At 44.9% G+C, this 22,054-nt stretch overlaps 1 protein-coding gene across 1 annotated transcript in view; it reads right to left on the bottom strand.

Annotated features, from left to right (window-relative positions):
- The window catches only part of BRINP1 (BMP/retinoic acid inducible neural specific 1), a 59,239-nt gene that overhangs the window by 9,043 nt on the left and 28,142 nt on the right, over window positions 1-22,054 (bottom strand). The window contains exons 2-5 of the mRNA XM_062505624.1: window positions 17,180-17,370; window positions 11,684-11,853; window positions 10,322-10,427; window positions 3,377-3,613 (exon numbers count right to left, since the gene is read on the bottom strand). Of these exons, the coding sequence (XP_062361608.1) occupies window positions 3,377-3,613; window positions 10,322-10,427; window positions 11,684-11,853; window positions 17,180-17,370 (704 nt within the window). The remainder of the gene's footprint in view (window positions 1-3,376; window positions 3,614-10,321; window positions 10,428-11,683; window positions 11,854-17,179; window positions 17,371-22,054) is intronic.

Here is a 22,054-nt window from a genome sequence, read left to right as displayed (position 1 = left end):
TTTTCAGAAGGAAAAGGAGAACTTGTAAAAGCTGAAATATTTTCAAATCAAAAGAAACAATCCATAGAATTAGTGGAGAAAATCAGACCAGATAATTTACATCCTATAGTGCAAAGTTAAATATATTGGCATAACAGATTTCCTATTATTCATCAACTTGCAGTTCATGCTTAACTGCCTAACAAAAGATATCTTGTGCATTAGTCAGTCTCATCCTGACACGGATGGCAAATGGATGTTCACATCCTACTCATCACATGGTGGAACCCAGCTCCTCAAAAATAATCATCACTGCACTTCCAGCATCCGTGGGACATCTGCTTGTCTCCTTTCTCCCCCAAAGATAACCAAGAGGTCTTTTTTTAGTCATCTCTCAGGTTTTCACTTTGTTTTTAATGCTGCTTCCAGGGCCCTTCTCCTCCCCAAACCCGGCTTTGTGCTTTTCCGTGGGCCTCTGAAACCACCATCACATATAATTGCTTCTGTTGACCATGCTGATTACTCCGGGTACCTTTCAGCAGTAAAAGCCTTGCATTTGCTTCCCGCCCCTTATAAATCAATTTCCTCAAAAGCCTTTTTGTGCAGGAGCCCAGGCTCTTTTCCCTCTGATGATGAATGTGCTACATTTTTCATCGAGACGGGCAAGGCAGGAATTTCGGTGCAGTGTGCACATTTTGCTACCGCAGTGCAACGTTGGGGGAAAAACAAATGAGCAGCAAATCTGGCAAAATAAAAGCTGGATGGGGTTGTTTAAAATTAGGGTGATGAAGGAAAATAAAAAATACTTTAAAACCAACATAGTTTCTTCATTATTTATATTTATTTATAACTCTGCCTGGAAACCCGTGGTATGCATGGGGACATTCCTTGTTTCTGGGAATAGTTCGTTCTTAACCCTGAGAATTTCCAGTTAATTAACAAGTCTGCTTGCATTTGTTGTTATTTTATTCCTCTGCACAGCAAACCTTGCTGATGGCTGGAACTACACCTCCCATGATGCAGCCTGGCCCCTCTTCCTGCTGAGTCACCCCATCCCCAAGGCAGTCCCATGGCAGTGACTCAGCATCACAAGTGGCACCACAGGGAATTGGCAGGTCAGACATCTCTTTCACAGATGAAATTTTCCTTTTGCCAGTGTTAAAAAGAAGAAGAAAAAAATCCATTTACGTCAGAAATCAATAGTCTTGAATACACAAGCAAATTAACAAATAAAACTCCATCAAATGATTAATTAAAAGTTGCATTTTTTTTAATCCACCATCACAGAATTTTTTGATGAGCCATTCTAAAATGCCAAGAATAAAGCAGTGTTATTTTTCTCAATATACCAACAAACAGTGAAGCACAGGGCTAAAAAACCTCCTGAGCTGATTCAAAGCAGCTTCAGTTCACTGCAGCCTCCTTGACTTTGAAGATACTATTCCAAATCACACCAACTCTTGATTCGCCCTGCACGATTTTTTCAAATTAACAGAGGAACCAACACAGACCAAAAGCAGAATACAAATGTTTTGGGCTTTCAGTAGCTTACTGTTCAAAATGGTATTTGCTTTCAGAGCACTCCTGTGCCTTTCAGTCCACTTTATTGGAAAAGCCTTCAGATGTCATCAGAGATTTCTCCTCTGCTGTTCATAATGAACAAAATCCTCTAGTTATTGGGAATATTTATTAAAACAAAGAAGCAAAACACTAATACTGCAGTCTTTTGTGATAGCAACTTCCATCTCAAAGGATAAGTTCACGCATGATGCATCAAAGTGATGAATCAGATGCAGCAGCTTTAGACATAAAGATAATCACTCCATCTAGCCCTGAAAAGCCTCCAGTCTTGGGTGGAATATGGCAGAAATTGCACTGCAATATGTCACTTTAACGTGGCAAATGAAAAACACCTTCCCCCATTCAACTCTCAAGGGGAGGGAGACTGAATACAATTATCTACTCCAGCCTGTGCTTGGATCAAGTGCAGCAAGGACAAAATGTGGGACTGGAGCTCCCCTCTCCACGGGGCTCTCACCTTCTCAGTGCCTGGGTGAGATCCCTTGGGAAGGGAAGGGGCTTGACGAGACCAACCTGTGACTCCTGAGCACCTCATGTGAAGATCCTGTGCCAGAACTAACAATTGCTAACACTTAACCAGTGGCAGAGCTGTGCTGGCAGGCACTGCCAGTAATCCTTGTGAATTTGTGTAGCACTGAGCTGGCAAAAGCTCCAGAAATCCACGTTTCTGATTTGCCTGGTGTTACAGGAACTCACAGAAAACATCTGACCTCGTTAGCTGGTGACCTGCTCCTGGAACTGCCCAGGGCACACGGGGAGGGGACCTGGTCAGGATGGTCATTAGCCTCGGGCCATTAACTCCCACTCTGGCTGCTCAGCTGAGCACCAGGGTGACAACATGGCTGGGACACAGAGAGCTGTGCAGCAGCACAAACACCAGCTGGGGCCACCTTTTGAAATATGAAGCAAATCCTCAACAGCCCGTCTTTCAGCCTTTAAAAGGATTAAGGTGACGTTCAGTTTGAAGAAAGAAAGGAAACTCCTGAAGAATTCTTGATTTGAGCTAGATGGTCCTTTTCTCACAGTGTTCCTTCCTGGCATGGAGATCTGGGCTGTGTTGTGACAATAATCACTGAAGAAAATGTGTTGGAAAGTGGCTGGTTAAGACTGAGAGATGAGAGTCAGCAGAAAGACAAGTTCCTGATGAAGTTCTGCTTGGTGTCTGTGTGGTTTCAGGGCAGGCAGGCCACTTGCTGAAGGATAGAATTCACTGAGAACGTTGCTCTTTCCTACCTTGGGCCCTGTGAGTACAACACACCTACTAAGGGTAAACTCTGCTGACACCCCCAAGTTCACATGGGGAGAAAGTGGAAAAGAGAAATGTTCCCAGCAGCAGACAGTGCCCTGCAGGACAGAGGAGTCATTTTCCCTTCTTCTCCCTGCCTCAAAGGAGCTGTCATCTGTCCTGTGTGTTCTTCTTCCTCTGAATTGCTTTCACCAAGGCAGACTAAAGCATTCATTCAAATCTGAAAAGCAATTTCTGCATCATTCATATTGTGGAAGTTTCTCCATAGAACTGTTAAAAGAGAGGTTTGGAGGTGGTTTAGCATGAAAAATCAGACTTTAAACTGAACATATACTTCCATGGAAAACATCCCTGTACACATAATTCCATGTGTGGTGTGTGTTCCTGTGTGAGTGTTTAACAGAGGAAAAAAAGGGTAATAGAGGAAAAAACTCCCTCAAGACTAAGATCTTGGGTTTGGGTTCAATATCTTCTATGTTTTTAGCCAAACTAGAGCATTATACTGATGGGATAAAAGATTTTTACCTGATACAACCTGCCATGAATTGAAAAAGCGAGTTTTGCTGTTACCTGAATTCTCCAGATCTTTATAGGCTTCTGTCCAGGTCTTGGCCATGTTTGCCAGGGTGTACTCCATGATCTGGATGTCAGTGATGGGGCAGTTGCACTGAGGGAACTCCTCGGAGCACTGGCAGCCACACTGGCTGTCCCGGCAGATGTACTCGCCCTCCCCATTGCACATGATGTAACTCAAGGCAGACTGGACAAACTTCTCTTGTAAATACTGAGGGAAGATGATCTGGAGACCTGGAGAGAGAGCAAAAAGGTTATGGGAGGAAAAAAAAAGTAAATAAAAAAGTAATTTCAGTATTTGTTCCTCTTTTCAGAACCCATTTCATTAACAGTTGGGGAAAGTTATGGTGAAGAATTAAAAGCTGTCGTGAATAAGGAAGGTACAAATTGCATCCCTCCAGGGCAGGTAGTGATTTATGTGAGAACAGAGCCCCTCACCTCTGTGGGAAAAGGTTGACAAGAAACTTCCCCTTCCTCAACACCCTTTCATCCCATTCCCAGATCCCAGCACAGCACAAAGACCCTGAATGCAAAGTCTCCCTAATTCCCAGGTGTGGTGGTTCTTGTCTCCTGAAACCAAGTGCTAGTTCAGGAGCAATGAGCATTATGCTGCTCTGACCTGTTTTGAGACACTAAATGGGTTCTGGTACCACAGAGAAAAGGAAAATACACACTGAAAGGGAAAATAAGAAGGAACGGAAAACAGAAGAAAGGAAAATAACATGGGCGGGGATTTATAAAAGACCCTTGCAGAGTTAAGCGCCCAACTCCCACAGCATAAATACAGGAATTGGGTACCTGAGCCTTCACAGCTCGCTCCCTGCTAGGAAGGCTACCTGCCAAATCCTATAAAAGTGCAAATGGATTTAGTGCCGATGATTTCAGTGTTTCTTGGCTTACATTAGCAGGGAGATCTACCCCCTTGTCCCTTTCTCCATGGCAAGTGTTCGTGTATCCATCCATCTGTGCAGGCATCAGGGTAAGCGCACCCTTGCTCAGGTACCAGAGGACGTAGCAACAGTTTAAGTGTTTGCCCTGTGCAGCGCACGTGGTTTTCCATCCTGTCCTCCTCCAGACTCCCTGCGGATCTCCCTGAGGATCCACAGCTGTTTGCCTCTACCTGGCAAGCCCTGCCTGTCAGCCGCTGTTAGCATCTGTGGCGCACGAGGCAGAGGACAGCAGCTCCGAGCGGGCCTTTCAGGGGACCCCACTTGGGAAAGGGCAGGGACTGGAGTGGCAGCGAGAGGAGTTGATGGCCCGAGCAGCAGCACTGAACTCCTCTGTAATGAAGGCACGCGGGTCAATTACCCATCTGTTTGTGTTTCTGCTGCGCTGAATTAACAGATCTGTGCCTGACAGCTCACTGGAGTGGAATGAAAATCAGACAATAATTCAGAGGATGAGAGTGTGCAGGAGTGGCAAAAAGGGTTCTGACCCCTTTCAGGAGTGCAGGCCCATCTCTGATGGGTTGCGCTCACCTCAGACAAGAGAAAAACAGCAGGTGGTGACCCTGGGACCCCTATTACCCTTTTGCTTTCGGATCCAGAGAAGCACCTCTGCCTTAATGAGGTCCCTCTGGAAGAGCAGGTCTGGGGGCTCAGGAGGCTGTGGAAGGCACAGGGAGCCCAGTTTCCTCTCCCCCTGTCTGGTGAGCACCATGCCTGGTGGCAGCAAGCTGCCCCTCTGCCTCACCCCACTGGCAGCCTCCAGGAAGGAAGAACTTGGAGCACCCTCCAGCTGGGAATGTGTTTGTGACACTTGAACGCAGAAGGATTTCCAGCCTGGCATTCAGAGGCCCTGTTTCTGCATAGATCCTGTTGCTTTTTCTGCACTGCTATTGGGGGAAGGAGCACACAAAGAGCTGACCAGTACAGCATCCCTGCAAACACCTCAAAACTGGGCTGCAGAGGATCATCATTTTGAGGTTCCTTTCGTCTTTTCTGAGATGCGTCTCAACAAGAAGCTCAAATTTCTTCCTGCTGTCTTCAGGAAGTTCTGAAGCTCAGCCTCTTCCAGGGATTGTAATGATAGGACAAGGGGGAGTGACTTTAAACTGAAAGAGAGTAGGTTTAGGTGTGACATTAGGAAGAAATTCTTCCCTGTGAGGCTAGGCAGGCCCTGGCACAGGGTGCCCAGAGAAGCTGTGACTGACCCTGGATCCCTGGAAGTGTCCAAGGCCAGGCTGGGCAGGGCTGAGAGCAACCTGGGACAGTGGGAGATGTCCCTGCCCATGGCAGGGGGTGAAATGGGATGAACTTTAAGGTCCCTTCCAATCCCATTTTGGGATTCTACGATTTATCTGAAACAACCACTAAAGAGGTCCTTTGTCAAATCCTCACACTGATCTCAATGATGGTCCCACCTGCCAGAATCCCAGACGCTCCAGGATGGAATGATACCCCAGTGCTATAGGAGAACTGATGCACAAAGGGGACTGGACAGCCTGAAGGCAGATGTACTCACTGAGCTCTCAAGCTCACATGAGAGCAGAGCTGGACTTCTTGATGTGCAATGGCTCTTCATTCATGGTCCAAGTCCCATGAATACATTTTCCACTCTGCTTCATGAAGGAGCAACCTGCACTGGCTCTTTGAATATGATCAAATTACCTCAGGCTTTTAAGTTCTCCGTAGTTTCTCTTTGAGTTTTAACTTGGATAAAGCACAACAAGCTATTTGGTCCCAGCTACAAATGATCCTGACTTTGGAGATTTTAATTTTATTTTTTCCAGGAGGGAATAGGGGTGAAAAAAGCACCTGAAGTTTCAGGGAAAGCACCTCTCATTGAAAGGGACATCCACTGTGCATTCCAGCAGATGCAGAAACATGAATAGCCTGTAATCTCCAAAACACAGCATGTTTTAACACTGCAGTGCTTCACATGGATACTGCTTTTTGCCCATAGAACTCGTGGTTTCTGGAAAAAAAAAAAAAATCCAGGAAAATGTCCTCTTGTAAGAAATAATATCATGTTTAAGGGGCAATCAGACCTCTGTACACTTAGCACCAACTCAACAAAGCACTTATATAAATACTTAACTTCATCAGGAAAGCAGTTTTGCTGGAACCCATCAGTTGCCTGGAGCATTTGACAAGAAGCACACACTCAGAGCTGTGTTTATGACAAGTGAAACCCAAATCCATCCACTCATTGGAGCACCAGTGTGCACACTCCAAACACAACCCCCTGACTTTCAAACAGGCTGTTGGGATTACAAGTGACTCACATCTTCCAGCCAGGAATTTTCTTGTGGAAGAAATGAGTGTTACTGAAATACAGCTGTGCCTGTTTCCACAGAAGTATTTATATATATATATATATATATATATATATATGCACATAAATATTCACAGATTCCTCGTCATCCCCAGACAAGGGCAGGTTCATAACAATTTGTTTTGCTTTAGTCTTGAGCATCTCTGTGATCAGATCTCAGCAAGAGATTTTACAAGCCCTGTGCCAGCAGCAGCACCTCACCCAGTCCTGGCATCCTCTCTTTCATGTGTAGTTCTATCCCATGCACAGGAACTAAAATATTGCTGGAATTCAGGGGGTTTTGGTTGTCAGTAAAGCACAGGTGGCATCAATCTTTTGAAACCACTGCTTTGGCTGCTTCAGTTGCTACCTGGAAGGCAGGATAGCTGTAATCTCAAGGAATATAACAGCTTGTGCTAGCTGAGAAAGCCATGCTGCCAGTCACAACCCTAATAAAATATCCCAAATGCTGTGTTGTTCTCTAAGAAATTTGCTTGGATATTGCAAACATTCAAAAAAGCGCATATATATATATATATATATATATATATATATATATACAATCTTTAACTATTGTCTACTGACAAAACAACCTAATGTCAGCAGCCAAGAAGAGGGGCAAGCTGATCTTAAAAACTGGGATTTTGGACCATTTCCGTGGGGAGAAACCCTCAATCCAAGCCAGGGGGCACAAGGAATGGGCTCATCCCTGACAGCAGCCTCAGGAGCTGATAACAGATACACAAGGTAATTTTGCTGTTGACTTGAATATCCTACTTTCGAAGGTAACTTATTGATCAGAGGAGAAATTCTGCCACTTGGTAAAGCATGAAGTTCCTCTTTAAAAATGAAGAGTAGCACAGATTTGGTACAGGTTTATCTTAGATATCTACGGGTAGAATATGAAGTATCTGAAAAGGGAACATGTCCTTAATTCACCTAGAAAAACTATTAGAGAGAGATGTTTGCCTTTAGACTGCATATAAAAGGCTTCCTGCATTAAAAGAGGTAAATTTCCCCAGCTCTAAATTAGAGCTATTTGGAACATTTTCCACAGAAGAGTTCTCTGTTGAAAATGCAGTTCCATTGAAGCATTTTGTGAGAGCATGTTGACTCCAAAAGCACTTTTGACTTTCTAAATGTATTTTTTCATACTCCCTCATTTCACTTCACTGAAAAGCTGAAATGTTTTGTGTTGCCATTACTGTTCTGCCCATCTTGGAAAAAGCTTTAATAGTAATTTTAATGTAAATTGTAATGTTATACTATCATATATACTATGTAGGTATATAATATATATTTCTATGTAGCTATATATCTATAATATATAAGGGTATTTACACATATACAACAATATAATATTAAATACTGAAATAAAAATATATTTAATATTATATAGCTATTGTATACAACACTCAATATGTACTGTATTATAATATATGACCATATTTGATGTAGGAAACGACCTGATATGCAAAATTTCCTGGTTTTTTGTTGCACAGTTTAGAACAGCACAGCAGGATTGTACCTCACTGACACAATGCTATGCTCCAATATTGACATATATTGTCAATAACAGCATTGATACAATAGGACATGCCTCTGAAATTTGAATTTCCTGAAATTTTTCAAAGTGCTGCTTATGTTCAGTCATATTTTCCAACTTCTGCCCAGGACTCTTGTCCAGGGAACATAAATTCCACTTTCCCAACAGGTTGTTGTAGAGCTGCTGGCATCCTGCCCTGCATCACCACAGGGATCCTGCTCCAGGGAGTGCTGGGAAAAAGGGAGACCTTCTGTGCCTTCTGTGATAAATATTGTCTATATATCTATATCTATATACCCTTGTGCATCCCATAAGGATACTGGTTTATAAAGTAGTGATTGTTTTTTGTCCCAGTAACCACGAGTGCAGCACCAGACCCCCTGCATCGTCCCCCTGGAATCAACCTGCCCAAACCCTACCCGGGTTCATGGAATCATTTAGGTTGGAAAAGACCACCAAGACCATGGAGTCCAACCTCTGACTGATCAACACCTTGTCAACCAGAGCAGGGAAATCAGTGCCACATTCCACCCATTGTCTCTCCTGGAAGGCACGGCTTTGAAACCCCAACTCCTAGGGCTAGGCAGCAACAAGTTCAGACAGAGAAATTCTCCCTGTCACAAAGAAGCTGCTCTTTTATTGAGCCAGGCTCAGAGCTGGAGTGACACAAAGGCAGGAACATGGATTTCTGTCAGCAGCTCATGCTTGGCTGCTAATCAGATCAGAGGAAACTTGGTCACAATCCATTACCTGCTGCAGTCCTGTGACTAATTCCTAATGAGGCCTCTCAGAGCAGAGGAAGGATCCTGAGTAATTATCCCAAGAACCACAGTCCAGATTAGGTAGAAAACTCAGGTGGAGCTGTAAAGGTCACTTTGTCCTATTAGGAAGAGCTCCTGCCTTCCTCCCTTCTCTCGCTGTCTCCTTTGGCTTGGCTCCAGCCTCTCCTGCACTGGGTTCAGCCATGGAGCTCTGTGAAACCCACCTGTGGTTGACCCCCAAGGTCCTCTGTCTGCTCCCATCAGAGATCACAGCTTCAGCCCCTCTCTCCTAATTTTTCCCTCTTCCTCCACCTCCTTCCCCCTCCCTTGGTTTATCTCCTCTCATGTAGCATCAGATAACCAATAGAAGTCTATTGATTTACCCACTTGTCTGCCTATAACCCAAGCTGCCTGCTGATTTAGCTGCTTCTTCACTTATCTCATGTGTCATCCTTGGGTTTTCATTACCAGCAGCTATCATCAAAGTGTAAAAAAACCCCTCAAACTGCTTATTGTTAATTAGGTAAGAACCAGAACTCAGTGATTTGGATAATCACCGGCATAGAGAAAACAACCTGCCTATTATTTTTAAAGGCAAATAACAACAACAATAATATTATATCCACAACATTACTTGGTAAATGAAACCCAGTTTCTGTGAAACCAAAGATTAAAACAGCACTTGCCAAATTATACTCAAAGCAGAAGATGTAATGTAGCCCGTTCATCTGAAAAATTAAAATTTGTGCAAGTACAAGGATTTGAGAAATAAAACCATCTGGGCAAATGAGCAATTAAATCCCACATTTCCTTATTTTGTCAAAAACTTGGGAATAACCTTCATAAATTACATGCCCAGTGAATTTCCTCCTTCTCCTGAAGTTGACTTCTTGCTAACCAGCATGTATTTATTTATTAATTCAGCCTTGACCTCTATCTGTTGACTTCTGTACTAGCTCCTCATCTGGGACTGAAGCCATGGCTTCTAGCATCCAAATAAAACCTCTGTGACTTTTCCCAAAGATTATGGTCATTAGGGAGTCACCAAAGCTGATCTGCAAACCTCTTACACAAATCAGCAGTTCAGGAGGGACGGAGAGACGTGGGCAAAATTCTCCTTCATTGCTGATGGAAAAGGTCACTTATCTTTTTTTTAATGTTGGTGCGTGTATCATACACAAAAGTCCATCAAAATTCAATGAGAGACACTTCACTGGGGTTAGCCCAGGCTCTGCTCAGCTGAGCTTCATGTGAAGCCACCAGAAGCTTCAGGGAACTTCCAGACGCAGCAGAATCACAGCAAAGAGAAGGGGAGGAAAGGCTCAGAAAAAGGGCACCCATCTCCCACTTCCACCCCTCTCCCTGGTTCCTGGGCCCTACCTTGCAGGTGGAGTTTGCTCTCAGTGCTTTGCAGAAGGACAGAACTCACAGAGTCCAGATTGTCGTAGCTGTTACAGCCCAGGGGGCCAGTCCGAGTTTCTGTTACCTGCAGAGGATGTAGAAAAGAGAGAATGTTCCTTTTGACTGCAGCACCACACCTTCCCCAAGCTTTTTAAATCTTTTAATTCAAGGACCCCTTGTCACTAGCTGATATAACCCAAAACACATCTTCCCTAGTTGGGAAAAATATACCCCACCCTACACAGAAAATGCTAATGTTTGGTGCAGTCACAGGCTGAAAAATCAGAATGAATTGTGGCTGCTTTCTTTAGGGTTATTCTGGGCTTGGCAATGGGATCCTGCAGATTGATGTTTCTCACACAGGATCTCCATTGGAGAACATCAGAATCCTGTAGAGGAATTATTCCCCGGCTTCTCTTATTGGAAAGCAAGAAACAGAGATGGATTGCCAGCCCACAGTGGTGCTGGTGCTCCCACGAGAGATGTGAACACCAGCCCTGTGCTGAGGATGGAGGGAGGCACAGGTGACCTGCAGTGCTGCTGCTGCTGCTGTTGTTTCCAGCCACAGAGGAGAGCTGCCCTTCCAGAATTCACCACGGGTGATTATCTGCTGTCACTGTTTCAATATCTCAATACAATTTCCCATCCAGAAGGGAACAGCCTCAGCCATGAGACAGCACAGAACAATAACGAGAGCTGAAACCTTTCAGAAATGGCTAACAATGACGACTCCATCCACATCACCTTCCCTGGAGTGAACTCAGCAACAATAAAATCCCTGCCCAGTGTAGGATGATTGCTTTCAGAGAAGGCAGCCTTTGCAGAGCCATTTTCCCTATTTTGTATTCTCTGAGCAGCTTCCCTTCCTTCCTGCTGTAGCCCCCAAGCTGTCTCTCATTCGAGATGCCTCAGTAATGCCACACAGAGTTTTTCACCATTTCTTGTATTAAATTCAGCCGAGAGATGTTTTGCCTTACACCTGCAGGAGAAACATCCTCCTAGGTGGCACAGGATTGTTCATTTCAGAGACCTGCCTTTCCCTTCCAACCTCCATCACTGATCTGGGTCCTCTGCTCCCTCTCTCCCTTCCAGAAGTCACTGTCACACTTAGTGAAAGCCTCCTATCCTACACAGCCACCACACTGAGTGCCCACCTCTTTTCAGACATTAGTGGCCCTGGGGAAATCAGTTCTTCAATTGAATAAGAGAATAGCTGACTCTGGGAACAAAACACCTTGTGATCAAAGAAGACATCAGTCTGGCAAAGTCCTGCCCCAAATCCCTACAAAATCCATACAATGCAGACAATCTTTTTGCTCTTCCCAAGGCAATATGTGGTACCTTGATTGCTCCGGTAGAGATCTGGATCTCATGGAGTCTCCTCATGGTGCCATCACGATCTACAAAGTAGGAGGACGCGAGCTGGTGCAAAGCTTCAACGCTCTGGGTGGCGTTTCCTGACTTTCTGTCGAGGCGGCTTTTGTCCATGTACATGGTCAAGGCCTCCTCTCCTGCAGCAGAAAGAAAAGGAGATTTCAGGCTGCCAGGCAGGGCCATCTTAACAGGAGCAAGTGGTGTCGTCTACTGCACCTAAAGAAAGAAAAGTCTGACACCTAAAGCACTCTTGGAGGAATCCACCCTTCTTCACCAGCACCAAGACCCCAGGGGGATATACAGAATTATACCCCTCCATTCAGACAGCAAGGCCAAGTAAAGCAGCTCTGCTGAATTGAGTAGACAACATTCTGGACATTTTTTAGGCAGCAGAGCTGTGCCACAACTGCTGTAGAGGATTGAGCCCATCTGTCCCACTGGAGGAACAATCTCTCTGCAGGCAGTGCCTCTAGAATGATGCACACCTGACACGAGAAGATCCTACTTTATGCAAACCTCTGTCTGACCTGACTTCCAGAAGGAATAGATGATGATTGCAAATAGAACACAGTGTGTGGGTAGGTACAGTGGACAAACAAATATTAGCTGGGCTTCTTCAGCTTCTAGTGGCCTTGCAAAAGGGGAGGGCAAAGGGGATGATTAGAGAATTAATCAGAGGAAAGAGCAAATAAGAAAGTTAATTTGAGCTAACCACCTTGCTGCCTTCTTTCCTCTTCCACAGTCTCATTCAGGGAATATAAGTAGAGAGTGAAAATGCTGTACAAGGTAAGGGATGAAAGCAGGTGATTGTGAAATGGTAACCACAGTCAATCTGGGAGTGAAGCAGTTAAGGACTGATAAACATCAGCAGAGACCTGAATGTAACAAAACATGTCTGAAAATGGCATGAAGCTGAGAAGGAATACTTATATAACAGTTTAGTTTGTGCTGGGTGAGGCACATTAAAATCCAGTTCATTCTTAACATAGCGCTGGCACTGTCAGAGGTCTAAAAAGGCGGAATGCCATCCTGCATCCTTAACACGTGAAACTTGGATTTTAATAAATGAAGAGGAGACACAACTAGAGGAGGAATGTGCCACTTCTACATAACTTTCTTAATGAGAAGAATGGTGCTTGTTCTGATTTGATAGATGAACCACTGATGAATACACTGCCTCTGGCAATAATAGCATGGTCCAAAAAATATGTACCACTGCTTTCAAGGCCAAAAAATATTTCACTCTTCGTCATCTTTGCATAATTTGTTTTAAGAGAACAAGAACTTACTCTTCTTTAAAATTCTTATTAGCTAAAATAATTTGATTCATCCAAATTATTTCTTTTATTGCACATATAAAAAAACCCAAAATCCTAGTAAGCCCTCCCCCTCACTTTCCCTGGAAATTTTCCAGCTTTTAGCTGAAAGCCAAATGCCTGAAAACAAACCAAAAATATTCTGGCTGAAAATCAAAATATTTTTATTAGATTTCAGTTTTTCAAGCAATAGTTCTGTTGAGTATTCAGCCTTTGGCTTTGTGATGAAAAATGTACTTTTTTTTTGTGGAAAGAAGGTACTTTTCATCAAAAGAATTGATCATTTGGAATCTTTTAATTAGCTTTACAGGTCCTAAATGGAGACGTTAGGCATGTAAAATTTTGTCTTTAATATTTTGTTAAAAATAACAGACTAGCTTCCATCACAATCAATGTCATCATTGTTACCTCTCACAAAAACACTTTCCCTGGAAAATGACACCAGCTTTGATTTCCTTTATCACCATTACCATTTTTATATGTTGAGCTTGTGAGGAGACCTTGGCAGGGTTCAAGGCTCTGCCACATCAGGCTCTGCCACAAAAAGTCCATCCATCTTCCAGAGGATTTAACCCCCTGTATGTGATGGGAACACCAGGGGAATACAACAAACAGCCAGCAAGACACAGGTAATAAAATGTCTGTGATTAGTGTGAGGAACAGTGGTCACTGCACTGACCACTCTCAATCCATTTTCAAGTTTCATCTCTTTGTGTTTTTCAGGGGGATTTGAAGGAACTTCACCAGTTTTCATGAATCAACTCATTTGCCACTGAAGAGGCTGGACTAGTGGGAAAGTGGATTTTGAGCCAGAAGTTCTGGAGCTCTCATGTAACAGAAGCATCTAACTTCAAGGAGATGGAGCAGAGAGAAATGAGAAATTATGTTCTGCCACCATTTTGTGAGGCTGTTCCAAGAGAAGGAAGATCTGGGATAACTCTCCCTTTTGCTGCGATTCACAGCCATCAACTCTTCATCAGTTACACCAATAACTGGGGGGGAACAATCCTGGAAAAATATCATGCCTCACATTAATAGCCACAGTGCAAAAATCAGGACTTTTTCATTCCAGCCTTCATTCTCACTAAAGGAATTCTGAGGTTGGAATTGGCCAGAGGGCAGGCAGGAAGCCTGGGTGGAATCACTTCAGGCAGCAGCACTGGGGTCAGATCACTGCAGATCCCCTGCTGGATTCGGTCCCTGCACAGCACGAAGCAGGCACTGAGAAACACAGCAGAGAGGAGAAATCTGTGCTCTGGGGCACTGGGGATCAGTGATTTCCCCACAAAAGCTGTCATTTTTTCCTCCACAGGAAGAAAACAGAGGAGTCCATGAGCGATGAGGCTTTCTCCTGAAGGACCAGTGCTGTCCCTAGGATTGAGGGGGCTGAGCAGGGACGCTGCTGCTGGAAACCTATTTTGTGTAGAGTAGACTCCATCAGAGCTGGAAAAGCACAGCATCCCCATGGAGGGGTCACATAAGAAAGCAACTCTTGGATCAAGTGAGGTTAACAGAATTTTGCTGCATTATTAAGTCTTAATTTCTCCTTTATTAAGTGAATGATATGTTCAAAGTTGCTTTTCCTTGAGGGATTTTCCTGAAAATTGGCTCTCAGCTCCGTGTGCTCCATCCCAGAGTATGGGTGCCCTCTAAGTGACCCTTCACCAATGCCTTTGTCACAACCAGACTGGAGCACAGCTGAGCTTTCACTGGGGTCTCGAGGGGACCTGGCCGCTCTGTAGCTTGAAAGGCACCAGAGCTGTTCCTCCCGTGGCCAGGTGTGAAAATTGCTGTGCTCAGGTGCTGCTCCATGTCCCACCCTCCTGGGGGCCGTGCAGCAGCTGGTGTTTCAAACCAGACAATTTCCTGCGTGCTTGTCACTCGTCCGCCACCTCCTCAGACACCAGGCTGAGCTACAAACAGCCATAACCCAGGGCAGAGCTGCTTGTAGCTCTGCTGAGGAGACACCAGGTCCTGGGAGAGCCACAGTGCCAGGACACGGCTGCTTTTATGTCCCAGAGCTCTTGTTTAGCCCACAGACTGTGATTAGAGCATGTCCTCCGTGCATAATGCATGCCCAGCTCCATCTACATTTTCCCTGGGACTGCTATTGCCAAGATAAATCCTCTTTCTCTCCCTGCTATTGCTCACCATGCTCGGGGCTGGTGGGGTGTTCAGCCCTCCCCTCCAACACCAGTTCTCATTACAAGTCTCTGCATATTTAAAGTTGTTGTGTTGTAAAATCAGGAGAAGAAACAAGCCCCTGTGAATAATTTACAACCTCACCCAGGCAAAATTAAAAATATATTTTACCATCAAAGGTCTTTCTTATTTTGAATTTCCATGGATGTGAGTGGCAAGAATAAGAAGAATGTCAATGGAAAAAAAAGTAAACCCGCAAAAAAAAAAAAAAATAATCATTTTACTTGGCTGTCTTGGGCTCTGTAAAACATGGTCCTGAAAAGTGAATTCCTCAATAAAAAGCAGTTTATCTTTACCCAGACTTCATTAAAGCCTGAAGAAAGCAGTTACTTGTGCTCTTCAATGCTTGGAAACCTCCTTTCTCTCACGTTTCTTGCTGATGGAATGGACTTGTTTGGGTGCCTGGACTGGAAGAGCAGCCCAAGGATCTGTGAAGGATTTTACCACGCCAGAGACCATTTGACTTCAGGCGAACGGTGCCAATTTACCTACCACCTAATTTGTGCATGAACCGTATGCACACATCTAATCTCATCCCAGTGTCTGCAGAATGCTCTGGGAACAGTCGGATGACCAAAAATCCCTCAAAGTTCTCTACAAAAATCACAGTGTGGCAAGGCTGGAGGTGAGGTACAGTAGAAGGAGCAACAACAACAAATTCTGAAGTAAAATTGATCCTTTACCACTGCAGAATCCTTCTCACAGACAATTGTTCTCGGAAGAAAAGCATTTAAATGAAAGAAAGGTACACACCAAGGGGGAAAAAGAACCATGAAAATAATGGGAGAAAGAGGGGACAAAAGAACCAGCAGTAAATATCAATAGGAGCTGCTGATTTTCACCCCTCCAATGTTCAACAGTAACTATTCAAAATGTTCCTGCAGCACCACCAGCAGCGCCTGCTCAGGAGTTCATGGCCCTACAGGGCTCTCTCTGATGTCATCTCTGACACGTTCTGTGCACACCAGACCTCTCTGCAGCCCTTGCATGCACATTTTGAATTTTACTGAAGTGCTGTTTTTCCAGAAGTCCGTTCCATGCTAATGCATTCAGCCTTCTGGCCATCTCTTCCCCTCTGCTCACACTCCCTGCCCAACTCCTTGAACTCCCTTTTCCTGGGGCTCTTTAAAATTCCTCCAGTTCCAGCAAGAAAGGATGTTTTTTTCCCTGCATTTGTTTTCATCCTGTAAAAAAGAGGGATGGACACGTTCTGTTGTGAAGCTGAGGGCAGGGGTGCAGGGCTGGCAGGACAGTCCCCAGCTGAGGGACGTGTTTGTCCTGACACACACACCCCGTGGTCAGAGCAGCACAGGGGCACAACTGCCAGCTCACACTCACACTCTGGATTCACCGCAAAGGCTCTTTGTACTCTGGGGACACAGATGGGATTTGGGACGGGGAGCTGCAGCCCGGCCTGTGCCCCCACTGGTTTCAGAGTCACAGGGTGGTTCGGATGGGAAAGGACCACAGCGGGGTCCTGCTCCTGCAGTCACCCCAGAGCACGTGGCACAGGAGTGCATCTGTTGGTTCTGGAATATCTTCTGGGAGGGAGACTCCACAGCCTCTCTGGACAATCTGTTCCAATGCTCCCAAGAGATTCTTCCTCACGTTCATGTGGAACTTCCTGGGCATCAGTTTCTGCCTGTTGCTCTTTCTTTGTGGTTGGCACCTCCAAGATGAACCTGATCCATGCTGTAGGCACCCCCCTTTAGATAATACTCATCAATGAGGTCTCCTTTCAGCCATGTCTTCTCGAGACTGAACAGCCCCAGGTCGCTCAGTTTTCCCCCCATGACAGATGCCCTACTCCCCTCACCACTGCCATAGCCTCTGCTGGCCTCACTCCAGGAGATCCATGCCAACCTGGACACATTTCCAGCCCTGCCCAGTGCCTTCACCTTCCCCCACAGCCGCCCTCACAGAAATCAGCCCAGGTGCCACCTACCTCCCAGGGTGGCAGAGATGAGGAGGTGGGTGCCGTACTTTTTGATGATGGTGTCGATGAACTGCTGCGTGGTGGGTCTCCTGCCCAGCAGGCGGATGCTCCTCTGGAACTCGGGCATCAGGGGCAGCGGGTTGTGCAGCAGGTCCCTCCGCTCGATGGCCGTGTTCCTCACCTTCCAACGGGCAAACTCCCTGTGCCACAACACAGGAACACAACAGGGGTGAGCCTCCCAGTCCGGAGGGGCAGGGAGAGTCACGGGGGGCAGGGAAGGAGGATGGAGAAGGGGCCAATCCTGTTGGACACCCCCACATGGATACACACATGAGGCCATGAGGCTGGACAGAGGGGAAGGGGAGGAGAAGAGGAAAAACGAGATATTACTGCACAATAAGCACACACTACAAGGATCAGGCTGGTGAGGAGGTGCCCTTGGAGTCGTCAGAGGTGTCTGTCAGAGAGCTGGACTTCCCTAAAATAAAAGCAGGCTTGTTCTTTCGCCCTCCCACACTTTGGGGTCTCGCACTTCTCCATAAAGCAGCAAGTTCTGGTCTCTGTCAGCAAATGGTCTAGACCACAGATCTAGCCTAAACTGGTCATTGTTATATCCCTGCTGCCCACAAGCCTTCCTAGCACACTTTTGCAAAGCAAAGCTGAAGGAAATACATTTTCTCCAAAAATGTCCTCTTTCAGAGCCATGAGTACGGCAAAAGACCATTTTGGAAAACAATTTTTGAGATAAACAGTGTAAAAGGATGTGTTCAGATACAAGCAGAGTCCAGGAGGAAAGCAGAGGTTTTGTTCATGTTTTAGGAAAAAAAAACAAAACCAAAGTGTTTCTCAAAGCCATGCTTTTAAACTGAGAGCAGCTGGGAAAAAAATAAAGTTAATGTTTGCAAAAGCAGTTCTTTATTGCAGGAATCCATTTTGAAATGACAAAGAGGGAAATGCCTAGAAAAAAGCTTGCACACCTGCAATCTAAAAATCAGGCCTCTGAAACATCACCAGCTGAGCACCTGAAAAATGAGAAACCTATTAATGTCTTTCAAAAAATATTGAGCAAAACCTTCCTTAAAGGAGAGAATGTTATTTATACCCATTCTCCTACAATGCACCTGCTCTATCTTAAGCTATCTCCCAGACCATCAGCTCACAGGCTTCTCTGTCACTTTTCATTCACCTATTCCTGTAACTTGGGTTTAAGACAAATAATTTATTTAGATTATAGGTGTTGTGGTGTAATCCCAGCTGCCAACTCAGCTCCACACCGCCACTCACTCCTCCTAGGGAAAAGGAGGGTCAGAAGGGTAAAAGTGAGAGAAGTCATGAGTTGAGATAAACAGTTTAGCAGATAAAGCAAAAGCTGCACAGACAAGCAAATCAAAACAGGGAATTAATTCCCAACTTCCCATCACAGTCTGGAGTTCAACCACCTTCAGGGCTCCATCAGAGTGACTGGGGAAGGCAAACTTCCTCACACTGCACATCCCCCTTTCCTCCTCCTTCCTCAGCTCCACAAGCTGAGCATGATGTCCTGTGGCATGGGATATCCCTGGGGTCAGCTGTCCAGGCTTTGTCCCCCCTGCAGCTCCTTGTGCATCCCAACCTCATCACTGGTGGGGTGGGATGAGAGGCAGAAAAGCCCTGACCTGTGTAAACTCTTTTCAGCAACTCGCCTGTGCTATCAGCACTGTTTCCAGCAAAATCCAAAACATAGACCCATACCAGCCTCTAGGGAAAAGAAAATTAACTTTATCCCAGAAGAAATTTAATTATGGTGTTCTGTGGGAATACTCTTGTTTAGCATTACTGTGCCTCAGCAGTAGCAGCTAAAGCAGAGGAAGTCCTCATGTGCAAGAGCTGACCAAGAGTAAATTTCTTTGAGAACAGTAATGCTGCTAACAAGGAACGAGATGAATTCAGCAGAAACAATGAAGATAAGGACCAAGGAGACTCTTCCAAGAGAATGAAGTAACTTCAGTAGGAGGCCAGCCCAGTGACCAGTAAAATGAATAAAAAGTTAAGGCACCATTGATCAGGATTAAGTATTTGGGGTTGGATTTGAGGATTGGGTGATTAGATGGCAGAATTAGATAACTCCGAGGCATGAACTGGGACAAGGGTCCTGTCTGCAGGCAACCAGATCAAACTGTAATGCAGGAAAGACTAATTAGAAACCCTCAGGCATTTCCAGTGGGATCCTGGGGTCCAATCTGTCACTGTGGCCAGTGTGCAATAATCCATAGCACCCAGTCCAAACCAGGAATGACAACACCTAGCCCTGAGGCAGCACTTCCCATCACAGAGTGTCCGCCCAGCACAAAAACCCTCCTGTCTGGCAGAGACCCTGACACACAGGCAGATTCAGGAGACTCAGTTGCAAAGCCAGGATCACAATACAGGTCTTTTCTGCCCAGGTTGATTCTATACTCAGTCCACTCTGTGTGTGTTAGGTTATTTGACTTAACGTAATTATGAGGGTATTTATTTTGATTGTGCTCCTGCACAACACTCCACGCTGCCTGACAGCAGTTATAGTCATCAAAATAGCAAAGTGCCAGCTATTTACCTCAAAATATCTCCTTACACCTGAGCTAATGCCCCCTCTGTAGTTCCTTGCTTTCACAAGCCAAGTGGAAATGCCATAACAAAACACACCTCTTAGTATGCTACAAGAGTCATTAGTGTCAAACCTTGAAACCTGAAGAAACATCCATCTTTCCTAGAAAAACCTCAGTCAAAAGGCAAAAAAACCCCATACAACAGGTTCTTAGCATGAGTGACTGAAACTGGCTCCCAAGTTATCTACAGATAACAAATACATCACCAATGTATTCCCTCCATGGAGCAGAGGGTATTTTCTGCTGTCCCAGAATTGTGTAAATTTGATTTTAATGATAGATAAAATGTTAAAAGTAAAGAGAAATAGTTTCTCTCTGACACTTCAGAGATGTTTCTCTAATCATTCCAGATTAGAGTTTCAATCCCAGATCTTGCCCCACAAGGAAACCCCCTTTGAGGAAGGAATGGTCCCTTCAGCAGTTGCACTGCATGGGAAGAGGCAGAGCTGGATGCTCAAAGACAGGCAAGATTTCATAATAAATAGACATGCCCATATTCCCATCAGAAAGATCATAACTAGCAAGCATAGGAAGAATGCCATCTGTGCTTCCTCTCCAAAAAGATGATTATTGCTTCCTGCAAAACTCAAGCACACATTCAGATTCCTGCTTCCTGCTGTATCCATAAAGTCAGGAGGGACCAGAGCACTCCAGAGCCAGCACGTTTTCAGAAAGGACTGAGGGAATGTTTCATGTCCCCAAAGAAGTACAGACAGTTTGGTTTTGCTGCTTTGCAATAGATAATTTAGCAGCAAAGACCATAGAGTTGAAATGTGCAATTGGTCAGGTATTGATTCCCATTCTCCTTCAGGGAAGCTGTGGCTGCCCCTGGATCCCTGGAAGTGTTCAAGGCCAGGCTGGACAGGACCTGGAGCAACCTGGGATAGTGGAAAGTGTCCCTGCCCATGGCAGGGGGTGGCACTGGATGAGATTTAAGGTCCCTTCTGACTCAAAGCACTGCAGGATTCCATGATGCATCAACAGGCAGACACTGGGAGCGTCTCCAGTCAGGGTGTGGAGACGGACAGGGCAAACTGGGAAGAAATGGGCAATGAAGGCAGGAGGAGGCAGGAAAGGAGAATGACATTTTTATAAACAATGTGTCCAAAGGGAAAGTGGGTTCATGTTTTACATCAGGTCCAACATCACCTTTTGACACCACTGGCAGGAGGCAAAAGCAGGAGTTTAAGAGAAACCACTGTCATATCTTCAGCCTTTCCTGCTGCCAAGGGAGTCCCAGCCCCATCCATGCAGTAGATGAGCCCTGAGCAGAATCCACCTCTAAACCTGACAGTGAAGGAGACTTTCCCCACCCCATTGCTATGGATGCCATCCCTGCCCAGGGCTTCCTGCTCCCAGGGCACATCAGGGAGGTGAAAGCCCAGCTCTGCTGTGCTCTCCCCATGCTTGGATGTGTGGCTTTCCCAGCTGACGAGAAAAGCTGAGCAAATATGTTATGATGAATAATTTATGCAACTAACTTAGATGTTTATCTTCTGCTCATAGAATATCCATGAACCAATTGCAATTCCCTCTAAGTTATGCATTATTTGAATTTACTTAGTGACATTTTTCAAGCTTTTTTATAGGTTTAACGCAGCAATTGGCTGTTTTATTTCTTTATGTGCTGTTGATTCATTTGGATTGGAATCAAAGGAGAGTTAAGTTTGGAAGGGAACACCCGTGCGGTCATCTGCTCCAACCTCAACAGTCAAGCAAATGATATGGCCTTCCTTTAAGCTTCCTTTTTAATGCCAAAAAAAAAAAAAAAAAAAAAAAAAAACATTTTAAACTTGGCTCACTGAATTCCTATATTTTACATGGAAAGCAAACCTATAATTCCAACAATCATCCATGCAACCTACAGAACCCTCTCCTGCAAGATGCACCTGAGGCCAAGATTATGGTACAGTTTTGGAAAATAGACTTAACATTAATAGATATGGCTACTGAAATAATTTAGAATTATTGAGGTCATAAAAAAAATTATATTTGCAGGGAACAGCATAGATCCAGCCTTAGGGAATGTTCCAGCCTGAAACTCCTGAAGTCTCTGAAGAAACACCTCCAAGAACAGGTTTTCTATTAGCTTTCAACTCTAGATTTAATTGCATTATCTGCAGAAGCAGAAAATCAGCCAAAATGAATTCAGGGTGCTGGGTTAGGTAAACAAAACTCTTGTCTGTTTGTCACCATTGAATCCTTCCACCTGTGAATCTTGGGAGGATTTACCAAGGCCTTGGATTTGTGGATAATG

Source organism: Cinclus cinclus, chromosome 19 (assembly GCF_963662255.1).
Source record: "Cinclus cinclus chromosome 19, bCinCin1.1, whole genome shotgun sequence".
NCBI classification, from domain to species: Eukaryota; Metazoa; Chordata; class Aves; order Passeriformes; family Cinclidae; genus Cinclus; species Cinclus cinclus.
This window is presented reverse-complemented; position numbering and strand designations above follow the sequence as displayed.